General features: G+C 38.0%; 1 protein-coding gene across 6 annotated transcripts in view; it reads left to right on the forward strand.

Annotated features, from left to right (window-relative positions):
• The window catches only part of PTPN12 (protein tyrosine phosphatase non-receptor type 12), an 88,828-nt gene extending 73,608 nt beyond the window's left edge, over positions 1–15,220 (forward strand). For 5 of the 6 annotated variants that reach the window (XM_021689578.1, XM_021689579.1, XM_044919941.1 and 2 more), the window contains 6 exons: positions 3,993–4,969; positions 8,934–9,011; positions 9,901–9,968; positions 10,862–10,892; positions 14,029–14,136; positions 14,367–15,220. In XM_021689578.1, the coding sequence (XP_021545253.1) occupies positions 3,993–4,969; positions 8,934–9,011; positions 9,901–9,968; positions 10,862–10,892; positions 14,029–14,136; positions 14,367–14,428 (1,324 nt within the window). In that variant the 3' untranslated portion in view covers positions 14,429–15,220. Of the gene's footprint in view, positions 1–3,992; positions 4,970–8,933; positions 9,012–9,884; positions 9,969–10,861; positions 10,893–14,028; positions 14,137–14,366 lie in introns of those variants that run through there. The other variant, XM_021689580.2, reaches the window with a different exon arrangement.
• Positions 15,221–19,546: the final 4,326 nt, after the last annotated feature.

Here is a 19,546-nt window from a genome sequence, read left to right on the forward strand (position 1 = left end):
TCCCCCTTAAAAGTTTGCTAGACGTTGGGGCGCCTGGGTGGCTCAGTTGGTTAAACGTCTGCCTTCAGCTCAGGCCGTGATCTCAGCTCCTGAGATCAAGCCTCACATCAGGAGCCTGCTTCTCCTTCTCCCTCTGCCTCGCCCCTCTGCTGGTGTGTGTGCACGTGCACGCTCTCTCTCTCTCAAATAAAGAAATAAAATCTTTTTTTTTTTTTTTAAAGATTTTATTTATTTATTTGAGAGAGAGAGAATGAGAGAGAGCACATGAGAGGGGGGAGGGTCAGAGGGAGAAGCAGGTTCCCTGCTGAGCAGGGAGCCCGATGCGGGACTCAGTCCCGGGACTCCAGGATCATGACCTGAGCCGAAGGCAGCCGCCCAACCAACTGAGCCACCCAGGCGCCCAAGAAATAAAATCTTTTTTTAAAAAAAAGTAATCACTAGCACTGATATAACATCTACTATATATGTTTTCTTCCATTTTTGTATTCCCTATTCATTCTGTAGATAGTCAGTGATATGTCAAAACAATGAATGATGTCATGAATTCATTAATTTTTACAGTAATCTTGATCACAGGGATATTAATATAGCTGCTTTCCAAAGGAAATTGACCTGCATAGGCTAGCAGAAGTTCAGCTGAGAACACAAATCTCTTATCTTCCAGTCCAATAATGCTTTTTTCATTATATGGTATTACCTTCCTAGAAAAAAGCAGAGTAGTGAAGGTTTTTGTTTTTAAAGTGTTACGTTCTAATTTTTTGGTTGTCATTTCCTTTACTCCCATACTCTTTTCACCCCATATGGAATCTAGCCTAAATTATTGTAAGAAAAGTAATTTTCTGATTTTAAATAAAACATCAATTTGGAAAAAAAAATTATAGAGTCACTCATCTTAAGACTTGGTCAAATAAATGTAAAATTTTTATTATAAAGTCCAAATATCTTTGTGTGAAATTCTGGGCCTCAGAGTATAGCTTCAGTCTATCTTTTTAGCCTTATTTTTCACTATTTCTCCAAACTGTTGTGTTCATTGTTCTATCCTCTTCTGGCACTGGTACAATGCCTTACTATGTGGTAGGTCTTGAATAATTTGCTTTGTTTAAGGGAAAAATATGCCTTCCTCAAATAGATGAGATTAAAACCAATATTTACAGTAAGAATTATGCAAGTTAGATCATATCTATTCAGTGGAATTTTTTTACATCGGAATATCTAGTAAAAAATGTGAGTGTTGGATACTATAGTGGAAAATCCGTATGTTGTATATATTTTTTTGTGGCTGGGCTTATAATAAGTGCTATTTAAGTGTTTTAAGCCTTGTTCCAACCTTAAATCAAGAAAGGATAAGGAAAAAAAAATCTGTTAGTGTAATTACCAATCACATTTGAGTAGCCACAGGAACCCACAGAGGGACACAAGGAAACGTTTGGGGTGATGGATATATGTTTATTACCTTGATTGTCGTGATAGTATCATGGGTATATGCACATGTCCAAACTCATCAAATTTATACATTAAATATATTGGTTTTGTATATCAACTATACCTAAGTAAAGCTATTCTTTTAAGTGTGAGTACTAAAAATATATTTATTGTGGGGGCGCCTGGGTGGCTCAGTCGTTGGGCGTCTGCCTTCAGCTCAGGTCATGGTCCCAGGGTCCTGGGATCGAGCCCCGCATCGGGCTCCCTGCTCAGCGGGAAGCCTGCTTCTCCCTCTCCCACTCCCCCTGCTTGTGTTCCCTCTCTCGCTGTGTCTCTCTGTCAAATAAATAAATAAAATCTTAAAAAAAAATAAATAAATAAATATATTTATTGTGTACATATCAACATCCTGCACAGACTGCTGCCAAAAAGCACTTAGAAGATTATAGGTTAAGGGGTGCCTGGGTGGCTCAGTCAGTTGAGCATCTGACTTTTGATTTCAGCTCCGGTCAGGATCTCACAGGTTGTGGGATCAAGTCCTGTGTCAGGCTGCAAACTCAGCAGGGAGTCAGCTTGAGATGCTCTCCCTCCCTCTGGCCCTCCTCACCCACACACGTACACATGCGCACGTGCTCTCTCTAATAAATAAATCTTAAAAAAAAAGATTACTGGTTAAATCAGGCTACTTGAACACATTTAACTCTGGTCCCTCCCTAAACTTCCTAAAATTATAGTGAAGGAATATAAAAATGTATAAAGATTAAAAAAACAAAATTGGAGAGGGGATAGTATCAGATGTCAACAAAATTGTGGAAAGTGGAAAGCACATCGACCAGTGAAAAGGGACTTAACAGAGAAAGCTAAAATTTGCTTTCCTGTAGGTGGGGGAAGCCAATAAGAAGCAACATGATTTTCCAGAGAACCCCCAGAAAAGCTCAGAAATTGGAAGTCCTCCTTAAGGCTGGTGTGTAGGATGGGACTAAAAACAAGGAGAGTACCTAAGTACTCTTTATATAGAGTACTTAGAGTATTAATGAGTTCATGACACCAGATTCCTTACATTAAATTGAGCAAATGACTGCTTCTCCCACATTTGGGCATACAGGAAGGATTTACTCTGGAGTAGTTGAACCAGAGAGTCTCTGGATTCAAGGACAAGTGCCTTACTGAAAATAGGAATTTGTATGGTAAGATCCTCCAGCTCCCTTGCTCCCAGATTGCTGGTGGGAGACAGAATCTCTCTCTTGAAAAACTAACCAATCCAAGAGATGAAATGTATACTTATTCATGGTGTGGCCTACCAGTGATTTGCAAGGGCTGTACTCAGTCACATGCAGTTAGATGACAACTAAGCCACAAGTCTCAAGCCCTCCTCCTTACATATATGTAGACATCTTCCAGTCATTTTTAGTACTCCATTCTTTTTTTTTCCCCAAAGATTTTATTTATTTGAGAGAGAGCGAATGAGAGAGTGAGTGAGTGGGGATGGGGGGGGCAGAGAGAGAGAGAGAAACAGACTCCCTGTTGAGAGGGGAGCCCGATGTGGGGCTTGATCCCAGGACCGTGAGATCATGACCTGAGCCACCCAGGCACTCCTGCCTCCTATATATAGTTCTTAAGAAGCAGCTGAGGATATGGCCACCAAAACAAGGAAGTGTAACTAGAAAAAGTAAGATGGGACCTGGAAAACAGGAGAGTGACAGAGGAGAGAACGTCATCAGCTCTGTGGTGGCCTAGGTAGTCAGTGGTATACACTGGAGCACGAGGCCCAAGGATCTGAGAGGAACATCTGTGGTATTGGTAATTACCGAGTGTGCCTGATTGGTCAATTGAGAGGAGGTGTACAAATCTGCAAGAAAGTTCGAAGAAGGGCTGAATTACTGATGATACATAGAGAATTAAGCCATCTGAAACCCAAGGCAATTTTAGAGAAAAACAAGAAGTTGTATCAGAAAATATAGGAAATCATGGTGTCATCTGTAAGAATAATATCTATAGTCATAAGATTGAGCTAGCTAAAAGTTACAACAGAACATTATTGAGAAGATAGAAAAGATACATAGGAAGACAATGGAGAATGTGTGAAGTAGATCAAGAAATAGCAGTTTTTGCATTTTGAAATATTTTGAAATAATGGAGATGAATCTTAGAAGCAGCTATTTAAGAAAGTTGAAAGGTCATGTGTGGATAGCTGAAGGGCTGTGGAAGGAGACTGCTGTTTTTCATTAAAATTCTTGTATTTTTTTTTTAAATTTTTTAAGATTTTATTTATTTATGACAGAGAGAGAGAGACAGCGAGAGAGGGAACACAAGCAGGGGAGGGAGAAGCAGGCTTCCCGCTGAGCAGAGAGCCCAATGCGGGGCTCGATCCCAGGACCCTGGGATCATGACCTGAGCCGAAGGCAGACGCTTAACGACTGAGCCACCCAGGCGCCCCTAAAATTCTTGTATTTGTAAACAGTGTACATGTATTACCTTATTAAACATTAAATTTTGTTTGACAGTGTATAATTTTTTATTCATAAAAGGATGAACATTCTTATGATGCCCTTTTCTTAAATGTTTTTCAGTTGCCTTGTAGAAGGGGATGCCAAGGAAGAAATACTTCAGCCACCAGAACCTCATCCAGTGCCACCCATCTTGACACCCTCTCCCCCTTCAGCTTTTCCGACAGTCACTACTGTGTGGCAGGACAACGACAGATACCATCCAAAGCCAGTGTTGCACATGGTTTCATCAGAACAACATTCAACAGACCTCAACAGGAACTATAACAAATCAGCAGAATTTCCAGGGAAAAACGAATCAGCTGGTGAACAGGTGGATAAAAAATTGGAGCGAAATTTAAGTTTTGAGATTAAGAAGGTCCCCCTCCAAGAGGGACCAAAAAGTTTTGATGGGAACACACTTTTGAATAGGGGACATGCCATTAAAATTAAATCGACTCCACCTTGTATAAGTGATAAAGTCTCTAAGTCACAGGAATTGAGTTCAGGGGATCTAAAAGTTGATGATGTTTCTCAGAATTCTTGTGTGGACTGCAGTGCAACACAGTCAAATAAGGTTCCACTTACTCCACCAGAAGAGTCACAGAAGAGTTCAGGCACACCTCCAAGGCCAGACCGCTTGCCTCTTGATGAGAAAGGACATGTAACGTGGTCTTTTCATGGACCTGAAAATACCCTACCCAGGCCTGATTCATCTGAAGGCAAACCCTCAGATACCCGCTGTCAAGCAATGAAAACTGTGAGTCTAACACCAAGCCCCACAACACCAATTGAAACCCATGATACTGCAAATCAGCATAACAGTTCCCCTCTCTTCAGAGCACCCCTCAGTTTCACTAATCCTCTTCACTCTGATGACTCGGACTCAGATGAAAGAAACTCTGATGGTGCTGTGACCACGAATAAAACTAGTATTTCAACAGCAAGTGCCACAGTTTCTGCTGCCACTAGTACTGAAAGCATTTCTACAAGGAAAGTATTGCCAATGTCCATTGCTAGACACGATATAGCAGGAACAGTACATTCAGGTGCTGAAAAAGGTAATAACAACATTATCTAACACTTAAATATTTTTACTGTGTGCCAGTCACTGTTCTAAGCAACTTCTCTGTATTAATTCATTATGTTTTATTCCACATTTCGCTCTAGCGCCTACAGCAAAATTTCATTATTTTACATACTTTTTTTTAAAGTAAGCTTTTATTTATTGTTACCTTAATTTGGTTAATTGCATTACTAGGTTTTGTGTTTCCCAAATATTTCAGTTGTAACTGAAAATGTTTGTGCTTTTTTTTTCTCCTGTGTTATAGTTTTTAGTATTTTATGTGGGTCAAAGATTTAGCTGACTGAATAATTAGAAATAATTTAGGGACGATAGAATTGCTTAAAGTAACAGTGACATAAATAATGTGGAACGGCTTGATTGGCCATTTAATTTCATCCACGTTTATCACATATACTAGTTCATCTTCTTTTTATGCTTGTTTAACTACAAAATACTTTTAAAAAAAATTCTCTTCACAAAATACTTGCAAATGCAGCTACTTTCAACTCAGAGATTAACCAAGAAGCAAAATTGCAACTACTCAGCAGAATACAGGAAATTTAATTCAGTCAGTAGTGAATGTGATATATCCTCCTTATCTAAGTCATTGATACTATTATTTAATTAATGACTCTCTTTTTAAACTGTCTTAGGTTTTCAAGGTAATATGTGCACTTGGTTCCCAAGATGTATTATTGGTTGTTGAAACTCATCTTTGATCTACTAAAATAATCCTGGCTGCCTTCTCAAACAGGCCATAAAGTTGACAGCAAATGTAATAAACACAAAAGCTATTACGGGTAGATTAATTATCAGTGGTCATTTACTTGTCAGTGAACTTCGATCATGACTTACATAGGCTGGTATTTACAAAGTACAGGCAAAATAAGTACTGTGAACTTGAAAGATAACTTTCTTTTTGTATTTCTGACCTAGTAAGTACCACCCATACTATGGTGCTTTTATTTTCCCCAACTCACACATACTGTTTTTAATCCAAAGAATGTATCTGGTAGAGTAGGTGAGAATCTAAGGTAGTTTCTTAAATTTACAGTATTCTCTGTATTCTTCTGTGTGTGTGTTTAAGATTTTATTTGTTTATTCCAAAGAAAGAGAGGGGGGTGAGGGAGAAGCAGTGCGAGAGAGACAGGCAGACTCCGTGCTGAGCACAGAGCCCATGCGGGGCTCGATTTCAGGACCCCGAGATCATGACCCGAGCTGAAGCCAAGAGTTGGACACTTAACCGACTGAGCCACCCAGGTGCCCCTCTTCTGGATCTTCAGAAGATAATGGTTACCACCATAAATATTACTTTACTAGTTTGCCATAATTTAAAATTGTTAGTATCTTTTTCTTTCTCCACTTTGGAGTTTGAAAAATAACTGCCAAGTTGTAACTACGCAAGAAAATGAGTTGAAAAGAAATTTTCATTTTAGGCTTTTGTAGCATAGCAGGCATGCATCTTATACCTTTCTATACCTAGAAAAGCTCGTGCTTATACACGAGCAATCATACCTGGTTCATGCTAGTTGAAAATTAAAAAGGCATGCATCTTATTCCTAGGTATATAAATGGTTTCCTTAAACCATTAGTAGAAACAGAATTTGGTGTGAGGGCAGGGATATGATAATGCTCATTAAAAGTTATTGCTACCTGACCAGTCGATGGTAACAGAAGGAGTTCTTAACTATCCTTCCACAGCATTTTGTATTTTAAAGTCCTCCTGCTGTACACCAGCTCACTTGTATTCTCTCCATTTTATTTGTATGTCAAGGCAAAGATAGCTATAAATGTGATTGGTGGTTTCTTTTTGCCCTATTCTAACAACACTAAATGAGTTTGGTATTAACTGAAAACTGTCTTGTGTAAGTATTCTGTGCTGTCACTTGACTACAAGCAATCCTATTTTTAATGTTTAGTTATTTACTTTATAGATGAACCATTGGCATAGGAATTAGTTTTTGTTTGCTTGTTTTAGAACTTGTTAAGTAATTACACAGAATAATTGTGTTTTGATACCTAAAACAACCTTTTGCGTAAGTTACTACCTGACAAAAATTCCTGGCTATGAATTCTGATTTTAATACTGACTCAGGCCTCCTGAAAGATTTCTCAAACTTGGCTACACTAAGTCCCCATTCAGCATATGATTTGCAAAAAAGCCTGTGTAAAATGTGCAGTCTCTGGTTGGATAACCTTTAAAACAGCAGTTTATAACATAGGAAAGGCGATCCAGAAATCCAAGAATAACATGGGGCTGAGAAGCAAGAGCTGCAGTTAGAAAATAAAAGTCTTTAAGAATAAAGACTGTCATGAGAAAAAGAGGTATAGAGTTTCTGGAAAGGTAACCTGATATTTAATGTAAACTAAGCAAGACTGCCTTTCCTGATTTGTTCAATTATGAAATGGCACTACAATGTGAGATTATGCATCCCTTCCTTCCAACAGCCGTCTCTTCACTTGTGAGCTGTTAGTAATATGAGGGCAAGGGGAAGAATGGTGATGGCTCTAGTTATTACCAGTAGATAAAGTAGATTTTCTTTAGTGGCTTAACTTTACATGCAAGAGAGAGTTCCAGTACCAGTGATAGACATATAAAGTAATGGACTGGAATTCTTTTCTCAGCAGGACCTAGAGGCTGTATTTTCTTGGGTCTTTAGTTAAATAAATATAGGAAGAACACGAGCAATCATACCTGGCTCATGCTAGTTGAAAATTAAAAAGGCTTAGCTGATTTTTCAGTCTCTTTAATACATAGCCTGTCAGATGATATGGTTAAATAGCAAAGTATTATGGCAAGATTGTTCATTTTTTAAAGAGAACAGTTGTCAGGCCCAGACAAAGTAATATAGGATTCTTACATTTCCCTTTCTTCACTCCATCCTTCCTAAGCTGAGAGTCCATACACGGAATTATATCCTCATATTTGCTTTCTCTACCGCCAGTGAAACCTCAAAAGATCTAATACAGGGGTGCCTGGATGGCTCAGTCGGTTAAGTGGCTGCCTTCAGCTCAGGTCATAATCCGAGGACTCTGGAATCAAGCCCCACGTCGGGCTCCCTGCTCAGCCAGAAGCCTGCTTCTCCCTCTCCCTCTGCCTGCCGCTCCCCCTGCTTATGTGCGTGCTCTCTCTCTCGCTCTGTCAGATAAATAAAATCTTAATCTATGTCGTAAGCTAACTGATGAGGCTCACATCATGAATTATCTTTTCCAGGAGTGAATTTTGTTTTTACTGGTGAAAAGCTTTAATATAGCTTCAGTCAGTATTCTCAGAGCAGGTTATATGCCGCTGTTCAGAAGATTTTAGGCATTTAAATAAATGAACATTCAAAAAAAATTAATAGATTAATATATATTAGAAAAATAACACTTCAAATTTGTTATTTGTCATTACTGTTTGAAATATGACCCAAAAAAATAAGTAAATAAAATGTGACCAAAGGACATAGTTAAAAATGAGTGGGGTTTAAAAAGCAAATAGGACAGATGGTGGTATATAGTATGGCAAAATTCATGAAAGGAGTTAAACAATTGATTCCAATTTGGGAAACACTGACTTAAGTCAGATGGCCCAAGCTTTCCTTCGTGGACTCAAAGCATCATCTGCAAGCCTAACAGAGAGGTCCCTTGCTTTCTACTGAAGTCTGCGTTCAGACTCAGAAGCCAGAGTGATTACTGTCTGCAAGTGTCAGAAAGTCAGGAGAGAGTCATTTTCTCTGTGTGGTGGTGATGGAGTTCATTCCGCTTTGCTCATTAAGCTTCATAATTTTCTTGATAACGAGTCAAGCAGTAAGGATTTCTTGTTTGTTTTTTGCATTTTTAAAAACTGGTTCTCTTATATACTTGTGGAACTGATTTTTAGAATGTCAAAGTTTTCTTGTTTAGATAACAAATTCTTTAATGAGTTAATATTCTTTAACAAGTTCATAATTTGTCTGAATTTTATGTATTTAATATAGATGTTGACGTTAGTGAAGATTCACCTCCTCCCCTACCTGAAAGAACTCCTGAATCTTTTGTATTAGCAAGTGAACATAGTGAGTGTCTCTTCTGCTTTTACATACTTCATACTGTAATAATAAACTCCAAAAAACATGGCTGATTTTAGTCTAGTTGCTACTGAATTGCATAATTAAATTCAAAAGGTTTGAACTGATACTGACAAATGTTTTTAATTCCTTGTATGAAAAATACTTTTTATTTTTTTTAAATCCTTGAAAATATTTTTTATTTGCTAAGATTGCTAAAATGGCTGCATTTATGTTACTTAAATTTAGTTAAATTCAATTATAATTGTATTTGCAAGTTGTTGTCTTTTCATTTCACTAAATATAGTACTTATTTATGAAAAGGCATTAATTGCTTCACTGGGTGCCAGTTTAGGTAAGTAAATATTTAAATTGGGTTGTAGGTGGGCATCAACTCAGTTGGTGTTAATTGAGGGAGACTTTAGGCCACATGAGTATCAGTGAGAACTGGGAGAAAGTGATCAAAGCCTTCATAATGTACTTCTCTTGTCTCTTCTTAAAGAGTACAGAAACAGCTTTAACATATTTATAGTGTCTCATGCTCAGTGGGGTCCTCCCTAGCCTTATCTGAGTTACATTTTACCAGTATTATATTAATTTCAACTGATTTCAAGAATGTTAAAAACAATGAAGCCATATATACTACAATACTACCAGATGAGTACATCTAGGTCTGTCACGTGTAGATTACAGTGAGCTTACAGTAACAATAAACTCTGATGACTGAATTAATTAAACTTTAAGAAAGGAAACTTAAGGGGATTTTCTTGAATTAATAGAGAATATTTTATGGAAGTGATAGTTTCTAAAAGATTTATAGGGTCTGTTTTTGTATCTTACTTTAATGTAAGAAATTCGAGAATTAAACATGTTACTTGTAAGATTTCATTTTTCTCAGATACACCTGTGAGATCTGAATGGAGTGAACTTCAAAGTCAGGAACAGTCTGAACAAAAAATATCTGAAGTGAGTCCTTTTGGGATTGGAACGGCTATATACTCAGTATTTTTGCTCTTTTGTTTTGTTAATTTATCTTAGTTTGTTACAAAAACTGTCACCTTAAGACTATTAATCAGCATTTCTTTTGCTAAGATTTTAGATGAAAAGTCTATATAAAATGTGATAGGAAATTTTTTAAAAGGGCAACATGAGATACATATGACCATGACTTCAGAGTGTCATTTTTCTAGACTGTTTTTGAAATCTGTAAATTATGCCATGTTTTAAATCATTTTGGAGGTGTGACTAGAACAGGAGTTACATTTTCAGGGTCATAATACTTTCTTAGATTTTGTTCCTCCCACTATAACACTAAGTACATAGTCCCATCCTTTGGTTTGTCTGGTCACAAGAGGTTTCCTTTCACATTCAGGAAATGTTTGGTAGCTAAATATATTAGTCATGGGAAATACCATTTTTCATCAACGTTAATATTTTTCATATTTCCTCCATATTTTAATATCCCCCAAATTAGGGTACATCTTACAGGTGATTAAGAAACATAATATACTTTACTTGGCACATAAAATAGTGGTAACCTATACTAACGATGTTATGTCTTATGAATATGGTAGAGGACTGGCAAAATGGAGTTGTATGGTCCTTTGTGTAGTAGCTCCTGCATTTTCAGTTTCCATCTAGAAGGAAGAAATAGTTACCCTGTCTTTTTCATCTCAGTATAAAATACCATAACATTTAAAACTTCTAAGCCTAATTGAAAACACCATTGTTTTCTTTCCCTTTGACACTGAGAATTTTAGTAGATCTTGCTTTCTTGGGATATATACTCAGACCAAATTTTCTATTATTTGTTATAAAAGGGATATACTGTAATAGCTATTAAAATGTCTTCCTTTTAGGGCTTGATAACCTCTGGAACTGAAAAATGTGGTAAGTTAGATTTTGTTCCTTTTTGTTAATAGATTACATAGATTAATCTCCATAAAATAGCATGTCTCATGGTGTACTGAACCTGAACTATGCAGTATAATTCTTTTAAATTAATTACTGTATCAGATATTATTAATCTGGGAAGTAACAACATTTATTCTTGGTAGTTACAGGCTAATGGAGAAAACATTATTTTAAAAAATATTTTTCTGTGTTTTAATCTCTGTTGTTTATAAAAACACTTAGAATCTAGATCTGACAGTGATTTGAATAAATGTCCCAAATTCATCTAGGTGATTGAACGAGGTCCCTAAAAATCAGTTGTTTGTAATTCTTCCTTTTAGCACTTCTACATTTGTGAAGACCAGTAAGATTATGTAGCTCAGCCCAGTGTTATAATGCCAAATTAGAAAATTTTTCTGCCACATTTCTTTTATTATCATGGTAAAATACATCAAGTTATTATTAATTCCTATAAGTCAGTGACCATGAAAGCAGCTCATCAAACATTCTAGCCTATACAACTCCCCCAATTCATCTGTCATCGCTGCCCTTGCCCTCCCTTCTACTTTAGCTGCCCCTTCCCTGCATCTTTGCCTAACGGGGCTCCATTCCCTCTCATAAATTCTTATTACTCTTTGTCTCCTTTGCTGGGGCAACGTGTCATAAGGAAAAGAACAGAAGCTTTAGAGTCAAGCCCACCTGGTTTGGAATTCCATTTTTACCATTTTACTTAACTATGTGACTTAAGCCAAGTCACCTCATCTTAGCCCTGTTTTGTTTTTATTTTTGTTTTTGTTTTTCCTCTGTGAAATGGAGGTAATAATAGCACCTGCCCTAGAGCATTGTTGTGAGGAGTTAATCAGATCACATTCATGGAATATCAGCACTGTGCTCCGCACGTGATAGGCACTCAAATGGAAGCCAGGCTATTATTGTTACCGTCTTTATTAGTACTGCCGATATTGCTGGATCCCTGGGCCCTTTATTTCTTAATATATGCTAACTCCTTTCTGGATTCTCTTGTCTAGCCAATCTAGACACTGCCCTCCATTACTCTAGTCATACTCAAAATTAACCTCCACTTTCTTGCTCCTAACTCGCATACCATTTTATTTTATCCCTCGAAACTCCTGAATACTGCTGGGGAACATCATTCCGCTTTACAGATTGAGCCTACAATTCTAGATCTTCATCCATAGTTGGGCCCTTAGCTTTGCTTGGTTATCTTATATGCTCTAGTTGGTATCCTTTCTATTTTCCTTGAATTTTCTACATCTTTTTTTTTTTTTTTTTAAGATTTTATGTATTTATTAGAGCGAGAGAGAGAGAGCACAAGCAGGGGGAGTGGCAGGCAGAGGGAGAAGCAGGCTTCCGGCGGAGCAGGGAGCCCGATGCGGGGCTCGATCCCAGGACCCTGGGATCATGACCTGAGCCAAAGGCAGAGCTTAACCGACTGAGCCACCCAGGCATCCCAAATTTTCTAAATTTTTAATTTCTTCTGGGCAACACTCTCGGGTCCCCTCCCTCTTTGGGAGCTTTGTACTATCCCTCAATAAACTTCGCTTTGCTGCCCACCAAAAAAAGAGTAAGTAAATAAATAAAAATAAATCTTTAATTTCTTCTGAAATCATCGGTCCTACTCTTACTCAGTAGATGACCTTTTACTTCACTGAGAAAATTGAGGCCTTTTGACTGGATCATCATTTCTTTCTAGAAGCCAGTCCTGAAACCACTAGTTTCATCACCATGCCTCTCCTCTCTGTCCCCATTGCACTCTACATCATTTTACTATAAAACTTACCACACCAGTATAATAATAATGTGCTTGTCAGTCTCTCCTACTAAACTAGGCCTCAGCTTGTTTTTGTTCTGACCTTGAGCTGAATGAATAATTTTTAGGTTTTTCAAGAGTTGTTTAGGGGTCTCTGGCTGGCTCAGTTGGTAGAGCATGGGATTCTTGATCTCAGGGTCATGAGTTTAAGCCCCACTTTGGGTGCAGAGCTTACTTTAAAAAAAAAAAGTTGTTTAAAAACAAAGAAACAAAAATCAATGAAGAATATGTGGCAGAGACTGTACGTGGCTTGCAAAGCCTAAAATAGTTATTCTCTAGCCCTTTATAGAAAAAGTTTGCTGACCCCTGTCTAAACTATAAGCACTTAAGGACAAGGATCTTGTATTCTTTGACTCATATTCCAAGTTTCCATAAAAGTTTCTTTAACAAAATTTCTTATATTACTAATCTTAGGCATCAGTAATTAAAGAAGTAAACTAAAATTTAAGTGATGTAAAACTTTTTTTTTAAGATTTTATTTATTTATTTGACAGAGAGACAGCGAGAGAGGGAACACAAGCAGGGGGAGTGGGAGAGGGAGAAGCAGGCTTCCTGCGGAGCAGGGAGCCCGATGCGGGGCTTGATCCCAGGACTCTGGGACCGTGACCTGAGCCGAAGGCAGACGTTTCACGACTGAGCCACCCAGCCGCCCTGATGTACAACTTTCAAAGAAAAGAATTACGTTAGAAGCCGGTAGTCCAGGGGTGCCTTGGTGGCTCAGTCGTTAAGTGTCTGCCTTCGGCTCAGGTCATGATCCTAGGGTCCTGGGATCGAGCCCTGCATCGGGCTCCCTGCTCCGTGGGAAGCCTGCTTCTCCCTCTCCCACTCCCCCTGCTTGTGTTCCCTCTCTCGCTGTGCCTCTGTCAAATAAATAAATAAAATCTTTAAAAAAAAAAAAAAAAGCCAGTAGTCCATTAATTAACTATGAACTTGATTGTTGTTGATTTCCATATAATGCATCTCACTTGAAATTATTGCCTTAGGACATTGGCACATAGTACAACTACCTTAAGGAAATATAAAATGGCAAGATTGAGGTTTATTAAATTAAGAGCATAAGGAGAATCCTTACATTGCAGAACAACTCACTGAAGATTTCTACATGCCCTCAAGAACACCTAACACATTTTCCTGTGTTCACTACCATTGTATTTATATGCATCTGGGCCTCTGAAATTATGATACCCAAGAGAAAAGAAACTTGCTCTTTTAACTCAATACAGACATTAAAATAATTAGAGGATTCTACATATGATGCTACAAATGATGCTGATTAACAAATGGCTTTATTTTGCATTTTAGATCATCCAGCCGGAGGTATTCACACAGAGACTTGTACAGAATGTCCACCTGTTTTCAGTAACAAGAAAGATCAAATATCAGAAAGTCCAACAGAGGCCACAGATATTGGTAATTTGTTTTCTAAATAATTTTAAAACTAGTTATGTAGTTAATGCTGGCAAGAATGAGAAAAGGTTATTTGCTGTCATTTCAGGCTTTCCTGAAGGCAAAGCTTATCAAACTTTTTGCCATGATTTATTCAGGTTCTTAAATGAACTACCCAAAGCAAATTAAGAGTTTTTAGTAAATTAAAATATATTTCTGGACACTGACTAATTACTGTGGTGTTTTGACTACAGGTTTTCGTAACCGCTGTGGAAAACCCAAAGGACCAAGAGATCCACCTTCAGAATGGACATGATTCAGGGAGCTAAAAGACACTTTAAATTATACTGGAAAATTCAAGTGCCACTGAAAGCCAGATTTATAGTATTCCATCTTAAAAATGTGGGACTAACAGCAGTGTAGATTGTTACCTTAGTATTTTTTTGCTGGGACCATCTACCTGCCTTATACTACACTTAGGAAAAAGTATTACATACGGTTTATTTTGTAACTTCAAGTATTATTGCCTTAATGTCTCTTAACCCTGTTACACGCTGCTTGTAGACATGTTAATATAGTAATACTTTTATGATAAACTGAGTTTAAGGACTACTCTTTTGCTAATGTTTTATCATGTATGCATTATTTTGTATATGTACAGGGCAAGTAGGTATATAATTTCATAAAGTTGCAGTCATAAAATATTATTAACAGAAGATGTAAGAAATTTCTGCATGGTCTAAATCTTTGTGTACCTTATTTGTAAATTATTTGCCCTGAAGTTTTAGAAAATAGTTTCTGAATTTTAAAATTGCTGGATTCATGCAGCCAGCATTGCAGGTTATCAGAGATCAAAGATTGTAATAATAATACATTTTGTAAATTGTAAGCAAAAAGTTATTTTTATATTATATACTGTCTAATTGTCCACCCTAATTGTCCTTGTTTTCATCTAGTCATGGAGATTCAGTAAGTGCCTTGGAACAATATTGAATTCTCTTAGCTCGTGTGTGTTACTTTAATATTTGAACTCAAGTGGGATTAGAAGACTATCAAAATACATGTATGTTTCAGGATATCTGACCTGCATTAAAAAAACAAAAACAATTTTACAGTGCCTCCTTGTCTTGGTTTTTCATTCCTCATTCCTAGGAAATTAGAGTTAGTATCTACCTTCCTGCTGGCTCAGCCTTTAAGTCATGAGTGTGAATGGGGTTTAAACTCTTAATTAAAGAATAGGGAGCACCATCTGCAAAAACATGGCTTCGCAACTCCCAATACTGCTACTAATTCTAATACTTATCCTTGAGTCAGCCCTAGGCAGCCTTCTCATTACTGTCTACTAAGATCCAATAAAACACCAAGCAAACAGACAGAGGCTAGGAAAGGGGAACTGGTTTCTTCCCACTCCACAACTGGAGCATAGCTCCCCATCCGTAAGTCTCAAGTTTGAATTCTGACACCAGGGATTGAAGTTAATGGACGTCTCTATTTTCCCTCTGTATACAAAAGGAAGAAGAAATTACGAGAGTAATAGGATTACTGTAGAGGAGAAAATAATACTATAATTTCTTGTCAGTTTTTCTTTAAGCTCAATGGTCTTCGTGTTCATTCCTTAGAATCTCACATTTTCCCCATATATTTTGGTCATAAGGAAATGTGAACACAGGGGACCCTTGACATTCACAAGATACAGACATCTCTGTAGCATATCATTTTCCTAAAAAAATTTAAACTGAAATAAAATAGAACTGAAAAAAATATTTAGCTCCTCTACACACTTGATGATTTGTATAATATGGTACTAAAATCATTTACAAACATTTTTTTGTTAGGAAGGAGTTGCTTGGAACATCTTCATTGAAAAATAACATGTATTCAGAAGAGTGCAAAAATCCTAATAATCATCACAAAGTTTACACACCCGTGTGAGTGTGACACCAGTCAGGTTGAGCAATAGAATGGGATCTGCCACTGAGATTTCCCCTTGGACTTCTGAGATTTGTTTATCATATGAGTAGCAGTCACTTATTTTTCATTGCTATAGAATTTTGCATTGTATGCATGTACCCCAGTGTGTCCATTCTGCTATTAACAGACATTTTATTTGTGGTTTGGGAATATTACAAATTATGCTACTGTGAACAATTTTTTTTAAGATTCATTTATTTGAGAGAGAGGGAAAGAATCCCGAGTGGACTCTGCGCTGAGCGTACTACAAACATTTTTTAATGTGTTATTTGGTGTCCATATATATATATATATAAATCTGTTGGCTATATATCAAGGAGTAGAATTTTGGGATTACAGTGTACGCATACATATTCTCCTTTAGTAGATACTGCCAGACAGTTGTCCTAAATGGTTGTTCTAATTGTTATGTATTTCTTGGTATTGCCCTTAATTTTCATTTTAGCCTTCCTAATTGGTACAAAGTGGTCCTTAATGACAAATGATGTTGAGCACATTTTATGTGCTTGTGACCGACCACGTGGATACTTTTTTTATGAACTACCTATTTTAGTTTCAAGGAATTTGTATTTTATATCTAAGACTACATTTTTTGGTTTAGGGAATGAGGTAATTTTTTTCCCTCATTGATCAATCACCATTTAATGCCCTTGCTCCACTGTTACATGGTTCTGTCAGGTAGCCATTGATACCAGTTAGGTAGCCATTGATACCAGTTAGGTATCCGCTGATCTGTATGTTTCTAGATTTTTTTTTTCTTTGCATTCTATTGCCTATCTTTAGGATGATATATATTTTTTTAAGATTTTATTTATTTTTGGGGGGCACCTGGGTGGCTCAGCCGTTAAGCGTCTGCCTTCGGCTCAGGTCATGATCTCAGGGTCCTGGGATTGAGCCCTGCACTGGGCTCCTTCCTCAGTGGGAAGCCTGCTTCTCCCTCTCCCTCTGCTTTCTCCCCCTGCTTGTGTTCCCTCTCTCGCTGTGTCTCTCTCTGTCAAATAAATAAAATCTTAAAAAAAAATTTTTTTTAATTTTCTTGAGAGAGAGAGCGCGTGTGACCACGAGCAGGGGGAGGGGCAGAGGGAGAGGGAGAAGGAGACTCTGCCGAGCAGGGAGCCTGACACAGGGCTTGATCCCAGTTTCTCTGGATCATGACTTGAGCTGAAGGCAGACACTTAACTGACTGAGACACCCAGGCGCCCCTAGGATGATACTTTATTTATTTATTTAAAGATTTTATTTATTTGACAGAGAGAGACACAGGGGGAGTGGGAGAGGGAGAAGCAGGCTTCCCGCCGAGCAGGGAGCCCGATGCGGGGCTCGATCCCAGGACCCTGGGATCATGACCTGAGCCGAAGGCAGACGCTTAACGGCTGAGCCACCCAGGCGCCCCTAGGATGATACTTTAAATTCTGCCTTTTTCTAGCTTTATTAGCTTTCTCTCACGGGTTAATTTTTATATTGCCTGGGACACTTGGTAGAACAGTTACTCATTTTTCTTCTTCCATGTAAAGCATATGGTAAGCTCATTTGTATCTGAGATAAATCATTGCCAAATTCATCCTGCCTCTTTATCCAAAACTTCTACCTTGTCTAGCTAAGGCTACCAAGGCCTTTAAGATCTTTCCATCATAACACAATCAGCTTTCCTTTGGAAGCAGTTTTTCATAAATAGTACTTTTCATTCTAGTACTTTTTACTTTATGAACATTTTCTCTATAGATAAATGAAGAGCAATAAAGCCACAGTTATAGGTCAGTGCTGAGCCAGCCTCAGTCATTGACTAAGTAACTTAAGTGTATATATATATTTTTTTTTATTTTTATTGTTATGTTAATTGCCATACATTACATCATTAGTTTCTGATGTAGTGTTCCATGATTCATTGTTTGTGCATAACACCCAGTGCTCCATGCAGAACGTGCCCTCTTTAATACCCATTACCAGGCTAACCCATCCTCCCAACCCCCTCCCCTCTAGAGCCCTGTTTGTTTTTCAGAGTCCATTGTCTCTCATGGTTCGTCTCCCCCTCTGATTTCCCCCCCTTCATTCTTCCCCTCCTGCTATCTTCTTCTTCTTTTTTTTTTCTTAACATATATTGCATTATTTGTTTCAGAGGTACAGATCTGAGATTCAACAGTCTTGCACAATTCACAGCGCTTACCAGAGCACATACCCTCCCCAGTGTCTATCACCCAGTCACCCCATCCCTCCCACCCCACCCCCCACTCCAGCAACCCTCAGTTTGTTTCCTGAGATTAAGAATTCCTCATATCAGTGAGGTCATATGATACATGTCTTTCTCTTTTTGACTTATTTCGCTCAGCATAATAACCTCCAGTTCCATCCACGTCATTGCAGATGGCAAGATCTCATTCCTTTTGATGGCTGCATAATATTCCATTGTATATAGATATACCACATCTTCTTTATCCATTCATCTGTCGATGGACATCTTGGCTCTTTCCATAGTTTGGCTATTGTGGACATTGCTGCTATAAACATCGGGCTGCACGTACCCCTTTGGATCCCTACATTTGTATCTTTGGGGTAAATACCCAGTTGTGCAGTTGCTGGATCGTATGGTAGCTCTATTTTCAACTTTTTGAGGAACCTCCATACTGTTTTCCAGAGTGGCTGCACCAGCATGCATTCCCACCAACAGTGTAGGAGGGTTCCCCTTTCTCCACATCCCCGCCAACATCTGTCCTTTCCTGACTTGTTAATTTTAGCCATTCTGACTGCTGTGAGGTGGTATCTCATGGAGGTTTTGATTTGGATTTCCCTGATGCTGAGCGATGTTGAGCACTTTTTCATGTGTCTGTTGGCCATTTGGATGTCTTCTTTGGAAAAATGTCTGTTCATGTCTTCTGCCCATTTCTTGATTGGATTCTTTGTTCTTTGGGTGTTGAGTTTGATAAGTTCTTTATAGATTTTGGATACTAGCCCTTTATCTGATATGTCATTTGCAAATATCTTCTCCCATTCTGTCAGTTGTCTTTTGGTTTTGTTGACTGTTTCTTTTGCTGTGCAAAAGCTTTTTATCTGATGAAGTCCCAATAGTTCATTTTTGCCCTTGCTTACCTTGCCTTTGGCAATGTTTCTAGGAAGAAGTTGCTTCGGCTGAGGTCAAAGAGGTTGCTGCCTGTGTTCTCCTTTAGGATTTGGATGGACTCCTGTCTCACATTGAGGTCTTTCAACCATTTGGAGTCTATTTTTGTGTGGGGTGTAAGGAAATGGTCCAGTTTCATTCTTCTGCATGTGGCTGTCCAATTTTCCCAACACCATTTGTTGAAGAGACTGTCTTTTTTCCATTGGACATTCTTTCCTGCTTTGTCAAAGATGAGTTGACCATAGAGTTGAGGGTCCATTTCTGGGCTCTCTATTCTGTTCCATTGATCCCTAACTTAAGTATAACAGCCTCAGGTAGGACCTGTGGTTAAGATTTTTGCCTGAGGGAAAT

Source organism: Neomonachus schauinslandi, chromosome 12, assembly GCF_002201575.2.
Source record: "Neomonachus schauinslandi chromosome 12, ASM220157v2, whole genome shotgun sequence".
Classification (NCBI taxonomy): domain Eukaryota; kingdom Metazoa; phylum Chordata; class Mammalia; order Carnivora; family Phocidae; genus Neomonachus; species Neomonachus schauinslandi.